Here is an 8,898-nt window from a genome sequence, read left to right as displayed (position 1 = left end):
AGACAGACAGACAGACAGACAGACAGACAGACAGACAGACAGACAGACAGACAGAGACAGAGATAGAGGACAGAGAAAAAGCCAATATGTCCTTTAGTTTCCTTTGCTATTCTTTGTCGTTGTTGGAGTTCTAGGCCCAAAAAGGCCACTGTATATCATAGAGTACAGGACGCGACTTTTGACCTGGAAATCAGGGCTTTAGAATCATCCAGCGTCTTATCCATGAGATAGGAAGGTGAGAGAGACGACCGTGCTCATAAAGTTAAGCAAGGAATGAGATCACAGGATAACATATAAGTGACTTGTATGGCGCGGAGGATGCAGCTGAGATTAATGATTATGAGATTAAATACCTTTTTAATAGTCACAATGAGGAGTTTCGACTATTTTAACAGTCTTCCCCCACGACACTTTTGTGGTTTTTGTATTATTATGCATCAGTACTATAATTCTTTTACTATGGCTTTCTGTAAATTAAATGGGCACGAATGACTTGGTGCATCTAATCCACTGAACATATGATTTAAACCAACATTTTGGATCTCAAGTCTAGCTGCGTCTTATCTGCGCGTGTGTTCTAAAAGCTGTAATATATGGTAAATATGCTGTCTAGATTGTCTAAGAGGGCCACCAACTGTCAAGAAGAAAGTGGTTGTCTTAGACACAAGGACGTCTTACACGGTGTCATTAGAATATCTAAAAAAACCGCAAGAGACGAACAGAGAAGCGGCCCTTTGTACAGGTGATTGTCTTAAATACAGGTGGGTTTTAGAGCAGGTTTGGCTATAAATATCGACCGCATTACCATCTCAAGCCACAAAAGAGTTGTGGAAGACTCACTTGAGGTGTCGAACTTCCTGCTGGTAGCAGATGAGGGCAGCATGGTGGACAGGCTCTGGCGCGCTGGGGTTGGTCAGTTCTTGGTCCAGTGCAGTGGTCAGGTCGGAGAGCTTCACCTTGCCGTGGGGGTTGAAGCCTAAGGACTGTGGAATACACAATTGTACACTTCGCATATTGATTTATACATACATTTTGATAATTTCATAGTTTTTTGTTAGAGCTTTACGGCATTTGAAAAATAAAATAGATCATAATAAGTATCGAAGATTAGAGGCTAGAGAGTAACATATAATTGAAAGAAGGAGGAGAAATAAGGATGGTAGATGTTTGATCAGAAAGAAGGAGTAGACCTCACCAGAGCACCCACTAACAATACACCCTCTTAGTCGACAATGAAATGAACTATAAATAATATTACTTCCTTTGAGTTCACCACTGAACCTTGGTTAGTTTAGTTTTAGTAAGAGTTTCACGGCACCTGCAACACAATAAGGTAAAAAATATGCCGAAGATTAGAGGTGTCACAAGAGAGTAACAAACACAAAAAAGAAGGAGGAGAGATCAGGACGATAGATGTTTGATAGGAAAGAAGGAGAAAACCACACCAAAGCACCCGCCAACCAGTCTTTCTCGTGGTGTTCTTTCGTTGGAGATTAAAAACAAACAAACAAACAAGGAAACAGGCACGATTATGACTACGTGATGCAGGGTTTTCAGTTGTAGTCTTCAACGAGTCTGCACAAGCAAGCTCACTCTTTGCCAGGAACATACAGAGATAACTAAAACACTGAATTCTGAAGGAACACATTGTCTTTTTCAACAAAAAAGCACAAAAAAACCCAACCAAAAACAAACAACCCCCTAACTCTTGTTCTAGTAAGAGTTTTACGGCACTTGCAACATAAAAAGGTCATATAAGCGCCGAAGACGAAAATTAGAGGTGTTACAAGAAAGTAACAAACACAAAAAGAAGGAGGGGAGATACAGACGACAGATTTTTTTTATAGGAAAGAAGGAGCAAACCACACCAGAGCACCCGCCAACCACCCACACCCCCAACTCTCCCCCCATCAAAACAAAACAAAAATTAAAAAACCCACCTCCGTCGCAAAAAAATCCCCCAACAACAACCAACAACCAACCCCCCAAAACAAACAAACAAAACAAATAAAAACAAACTAAACAATAACAAAAATCGGCATATATTCTCTTTTCTGAAAAATTGTACTTTCTGGATTAAGAACAGTTAAAGAGTTTTCCAATAATTTGAACGACAGTGCAGGTGCTAAGCCACAAACATTGTTTCCTAGAGAAAAAAAAAAGCTGTATGACAGACATTTTTCAACCCTCTCTTCCAACAGCAATTAATAACTTTCAGCAATTAATCATGCGTCACGAGTTTGAAATTATTAGCTTACCATTACATTCTGCACAATTACATTTTGATGATATGTGAATATGATGATAATACATATTACATAAAATGTCCTAAACATTTATCTTAAAACGCAACCCTTTAATAAATCATGCATATACTAATATGCATTGCTAATTCGTGACATGGCGGAAGTTATGAATCGTTCACTTAGTGTTGTACATACAGACTTCAACATAAGTTAAGGACCACTTGCAAACACTCCGAGTGGTCTTCTTTGGGCGTCCCGGGACTGATCCAGTGGCTTGATGGCGCTACCTCAAGCGGACAATGACAGAGTGTGACACTGCAAGCCTTCTGGCAACTTCTTGGGCTCCAATTCCATCCTGCAGCCATGCCATAGCTCTGGCACGATCAAAGTCTCTCAGCTTTCGTCTTGGTGGCATGTTGATGCAATACTCGATTTTGCGCAAACGGCGGCTTACATTGCCACCAAAATGAGCACAGTTCGAGACTACACGTCCGTTTATCACGTGCACCAGAAATTTCAACTGAGTAATGTCCGTGGTGTCGCACACATGTCGATAAAAATCATCAAATTTGGCTAAAATACCCCGAGGATTCCCGTGCTGCAAGCGGTGGTTTTGCCCCTTTAGGAAACTTTGCAGTACGCGTTGGTAACCCATTAACAAATACAGTGAAACATTTTTTGAAACATTCCCTGCTGTCTTTTTTTTTCGGTTAAAAAAAAATCAGGGCTGTCTGTCAAGGAGGTCCTTAACTTATGTTGAAGTCTGTATAATCATAAAAGCGACATCTTACCAGCAAAATGTCTGAGCCATTGGTGATACCCAAACCTTCCCAAAAATCCACAATGTCTTCGGCCTTTGCAAAGCTGGAAAGGAAAGGAAAAACAATAAAAAATCACGTTTACATGACATTCAGTCAGTAGCTACTTAGATAAATAAACAATAACCCAGATCAACAAGTCTTTTCACAGACTTGTGTGAACTCCATAGTTACAGATGCAAAGAAGCATAATATACAGAACCGGTGTTCGTGGTGTTGCTGTTAAGGGCTTCGCCGTTCCGCACAAAAGACCCCAGTTCGATTGGTTATACAGCTAATGAAGAATAAAGGTGTTACAATTGTGCAACATGCAAAGAAAAGAAGAAGGAGAGACAAGAACGACAGATGTTCAATAGCCGAGAAGAAAAATCCCACCCCAAATCGCCCGCCAACCAACCACGTGACCAGCTGTAATTTGGACAACCCCAAAAGCCCCAAAGAGGAGAAAATGAAAGGAAGTAGTACAGGACTTTCTAAACTCTAAGTGCCATCCCCCTTTTCTTCCCCACTCCTCCACACACACACACACACACACACACACACACACACACACACACACACACACACATGCATACACACACATACACACACACATACACAAACTTCTACCAAAGGAAAAAGGATAAACAGAATGACAAACAAATGAAAATACCGTCACAAAATAAATATAAAAGACAACAACAACGAGGACAGAACCTCCAAATAATACCAAAGCAAAGAAAGAGTAAGCCAGATAATAGACTGATAAAAATACATAGCCAATCAGAACGTAGAAAATTCTCAAACTCAGTGGGTGGTTGCGATGAAGCCCGAATCCCAGCCACCCAGCAGTATGAATAAAAGATGAGCTCACAGGAACGAAACGGGGCCCAGAGCACAGAGCTGTAATGGCGGTTCAGTGTTTGAGAAATGCCAATACAATGTGGTGACAAAAGTATAGGGCAATGAAGATAATTGGCAGCACGTAGGTCGGTCCTCAGGGGAGGATTAGCTGTCTGGCTTGGGGATTTGCTTTTTTGGAGGGGAGGGGGGGGGGAGGAGTTGTTTTGTCTGGTCTTTTACTTTTATGCTTCTTACAATACCCAAGCATATTGGCTGTATATGAAGCAGACATTTTGGAAACAACATCGGTTTTAGATTTGAGTAAGGAGAAGCGCAACAGAGTAAAGAAAATATAGTGCTGGGAAAAGCAAAATGGACAGAGTTAAAAAAAGAAATGGAACAGACGTAGAACTATCATAAAAATAGCCATATCACACCTGTAAAAATAATGAGATACACCCTTATACTTTCCTTGAATCCAAACGTATTGACAATATCTCTCCTTTTGGAGCATATCAAGGTAGTCATTATCTACTTCCTTCATGTGTACTCACGCGCTATCACGCATACTGCTTAAGATGGTATGTCATAACGTAAAAGACCATACTATGACCAGTGGCGCCCTCTAACCACACGACCTGTCTCTCATAGAAGAGATAATAGACATACGAGTACAAACGTGGCGCTTAGTGAAGGAGCGCTTCAGAAAGCATTCAAATCCTTATGCGTGCAAACTAATTAGGTGATGACAGAAGAATAAAGAAAGCAACAGGTATATGAGGCCAAAATGGAGGTGTATGTGATGGGGGCTACTGTAGAAAACCTAGAGAATTTATTTGGTCATCAAACTCCCCGAAAAACCGGGCTGCCTGAAGGAAAAATGATGAGAATAAACAGACTTCCTCATCAAAACTTAAGTCTAGAGAGGAGACCATGACACCAGCACACAAACTGGTGCCTTTGGTGTAGGGGTTAGGTGATTCGCTGTCGCATGCAGATGACCCGAGTTCGATTCCCGAGTGGGGAGGAAACCCTCTCATTAAAAAAAACACTCACTCACTCATATGATCATTACAACTGGAGTACATGGAGGTTTGTTTGTTTGTTTGTTTGTTTGAGTAAAGAGAAGCACACCAACACAATAACGGGCATTTACGCTGGGAAAAAGTGAGACAGACAGACAGAAACGATAGAGGGAAAGTAAAGAAGTAGAACCTACCAGCGACGCCCTCTAACCACTCGTGTTCATGAAGGAGAATAATTATGACACAAACAGACAAACCCATCCATCATAAGTGGTGTCCTTTTGTTTTTTAGTTACGAGTTTTAGGGCATTTGCAATACAATGATATCCTGTAGCAAGTTGAGTCCGTGGAGAAGACCATGACACAAACAGACACACACACACCCATCCAAATTGAAGTCTATAGATGAGAACATGATACGAACAGACACCCATCTATCGTAAGGGCCGTCTACGGAGGAGACCATGACACAAACAGACACACCCATCCATCATAATGGTGAAAATGGTGAAATGGTATAGGTTTAACGCCCCTGTTAACACAATTAGGTTATTTAAGAAGCGGGATCTCCAAGTTTTACGTCCATCTCCGAAAGGATCGAGCCAAGTGGGTTTTTCGTGTAAAGAGCCTTTCCCAAGGACACAACGTCGAACCGAGCTGACACTCGAACCCCGAACCCTCTACGAGTCTGGTAGCCTAACCACTAGGCCACCGAAGCCACCTTAACCATCATAAGGGACGTCTACTGAGGACACCACGATACACACAGACACACCCACCCATCGTAACTGGAGTCCAAGGAGGAGAAAAGGCCGGCGAAGTCCCCGCTGACAAACTGCGCCGGCGTGTTGTTCCTGGCCGGTGTGCCGCCTCTCTCGTCTCCCCGGGAGCGGGACTGACTCCGAGAGTGACTGCGAGAGCGAGGGGTGGTGCCGCGGGACCGGGAGCCGGACCTCAAGGACGACGCCGCGGAGCTGGACGGGAAGGTGGAGGTCGGAGGCAGGCCGTTGATCAGCTCGGACAGGGAGATGTAGCCGTCCTTATCAGCGTCCATTCTGGAGAACAGCTCGGACATTTCCTGTGGTGTAAGGTAGAGACAATTTGTAAATTTGTTTGCTTGAGGAAAGAGAAGCACATTGACAAAATAGTGGTCATTGAGTGCTAAGAAAAAGTAAGACAGACAGACAGACAGAAACAACGGAGGGAAAGTAAAGAAGTAGGACCTACCAACCAGTAGTGCCCTCCAACCACCCGCGAGGTAGAGATAGATGATGGATATGCCTTGGCAGAGAATGTAAACTAATAGTACAAAATGGCTGTTTTGTTTTAGTAAGAGTTTTACGGTCATTTTGTTACTAAGCAGAACCAGTCAGGACACATCTGTCAGCATAATGTTTATTACAAATCAAATTACGAGCTTACTAGCTGTACGGGGCTTGAGCTCCGAGTAGTATTCAAGATTTCACAGACCTGCTGCTAATTATGAGCATATGGAAAAAGAAATGTACACCATTCTATTAATATATTATGTCACTGTCTTTTTCGAGAAGTGAGGAGCAGAATTCCTGACCAGACAGTTGTGTCAACAATAACTGACACTCCTCTTATTGTGTCAGACAGAATCCAATATGGCAACTGTAACACAACTGTTGTAATACGCTCTCCTTCTTTTCTTCGTATGCTACTCTCAGGTAACATCTTTTTGTTTTTGTAAAGTGTTTTACGGCGCTCGCAACTGCATAGGTCATATGAGCGCGCGGGACACACCTAATATTTTCAGTTGGTAGGAAATTTTGAATTTTGCCCGGGTGGCAGCCGAAGCCTACTCTTATCGATTTTAGACCACCAAGGGATCTTTAACGTGCGCAACTTGCACACGGGCCCTCCGAGATTTTTCGCCCTTGTCCGAGAAGGCTTGGTGTAGATCTTTCCTACCAGAAGATCAGGGGTGTGGCTGAAAGACAGCAGTAAGGAGGAGCCAAGGAGTAGCAGTAGAAAGGCTGCAGAAAGAGTCAGGAGCCCAGAGGAGGGGGCAAAGGAGGTGAGGGGGTGGGGGCAGAAAGTGGAAATGAAAGCAGACAACAGAACATTGCTAGAGAGCAGGAAAGAAGGTGAAAGGAGACAATTTTAGAGAAGAAAATTTTTCGGTCGCTACCCGGATTCGAACCCGGGACCTTTGAATGAGAGGCCAACACCTTAACCTCTAGGCCACGAGAGCCCCCAGGTAACATCTCTAATCCTCAGCACTTACATGACTTGATTTGTATAGCAAGTGACCCCAGTCCACTTTGTGTAAAACTCAACTAAAACATGACTAAAACGTTTGAGTCATCGTTGCAGACGACACCGCTAACCTGGTCTTTGAAGTCACCCATGCCGATGTAGGCGCAGACGGAGCCAAACTCAGCAAGGTTAAGGACACCTGAGCTGCCCACGCCCAGCTGCCGGCAGACATCTTTGAGCTGTCGCAGACCTGTCTCCGAGTTACCGTCTTCAGTCATCAGCTGACCTGTGGGGAGATGCAGGAATTTTTAATTCCTCTAGTTTATGTATAGTTTAAATAGCTGTAAAGCACAAAGAGCATGCTGTAGAACGTAGACATAAGCTATATAAATGCACCAATAAAGAACATTCTTCTTCTTCTTCTTCTTCTTCTTCTTCTTCTTCTTCTTCTTCTTCTTCTTCTTCTTCTTCTTCTTCTTCTTCTTCTTCTTTTTCTTCTTCTTCTTCTTTGGTAAAAATAAAACAGATATGTCCTTGGAAATCAAACCTTGCTTTCATTTGGAAAAGATGGGTGACGGAAAAAGACCAGGATGATATACATTTTTTGAGAGCACCCAAATGGAGCAACGAGTGTCATACTATGCTGCCGTCATTTTGAAAATACAGTACATGCAGTTTTTTAAATTTCACAGGAGCGCCAAAAAATTAAATATTGTTACAAAAAAAATCACCATTTAAAAAAAACAGATAACAAGGAAGTTATTACCAAAATTGTATTCCTAAAAGTATTGACATGGAATGTTTGCAAAGACTTTGTTTTCTCGGTAACAACATTCACGTTTTTTCGTGGCTCACCTACAAAGCTGAAAAAAAATGCATTTACTGTATTTAGAAGATGACAGCAGTAAGATTGCAGATATCTGTTCCAGATCCGGCACTTGACCTAAAACACATCTGGACGTGGACGGCTGGTGCCTCTATAAATAAATGATTGATGGTCGATCCGGCACTTGACATTCCATGACATCAACATTTTATTCGCGTATGAAGACGATAAAAAATAGACGTGCTCAGAAACACACAACTAGACATTTGAACATGGTTTGAATTAGATGTAATAACATATTTACATATTGCAGATGGATTTAGTGCTGTTGCTGAGCAACCCTCCCCACTAAAAAAAACAACACACAACAAAAACAAACCAAAACCAAAAACAAACAACCACAATATGTGGATAAGACACATGAATATACCGTTTATCTTGGGGCTGAAAGAGGAAAACTTTTTTTTGTCGTATACATATTATGTAAATTCGCAAGCTTTGTCGTCAAACCCTTTTTGTTGTTGTAACCGTTGTTATGTATATATAATAATTTTAGACACGACAATGCAAATAGCTGCAATGTTTCCATTTGAAATAAATTGCCCCCCCCCACCCTTTCCCCTCCTCATTTTAAGGCAATGATTAATATATTGAAATAAAACAGAACTGTACATAGATATAGTTTTAGTGTTTAAATCAACAGCATTAATAAAGAATTTATGAAATATATTTAAAGGAAAAAAGGCATCCAAAATATAAATCAGTTGTCACATTAATAACTGAAAGTTTCACTTTATCGGTACTTTTACAGGTTTAGTTCGAGCAAAGAAAAAAATTATAAAAACGATCTCCCTCCACAAAAAGCCCAAAACACAAAACATCCAAAAAAAAACCAAAAACCACTAAGCAATCGCCCCCAAGACCCCCCCCTCCCCACC

At 41.7% G+C, this 8,898-nt stretch overlaps 1 protein-coding gene across 1 annotated transcript in view; it reads right to left on the bottom strand.

Annotated features, from left to right (window-relative positions):
- LOC101861027 (ninein) overlaps window positions 1–8,898 on the bottom strand; it is a gene marked incomplete in the record, with an annotated part of 52,443 nt that overhangs the window by 33,660 nt on the left and 9,885 nt on the right. The window contains 4 exon segments of the mRNA XM_005092835.3: window positions 841–983; window positions 3,038–3,110; window positions 5,691–5,989; window positions 7,266–7,420. Coding sequence (XP_005092892.2) covers window positions 841–983; window positions 3,038–3,110; window positions 5,691–5,989; window positions 7,266–7,420 — 670 coding nt within the window.

Source organism: Aplysia californica, unplaced genomic scaffold, assembly GCF_000002075.1.
Source record: "Aplysia californica isolate F4 #8 unplaced genomic scaffold, AplCal3.0 scaffold00053, whole genome shotgun sequence".
Lineage (NCBI taxonomy): Eukaryota > Metazoa > Mollusca > Gastropoda > Aplysiida > Aplysiidae > Aplysia > Aplysia californica.
Note: the sequence above shows the minus strand (reverse complement) of the source record. Positions and strands in the feature narration are given on the sequence as shown.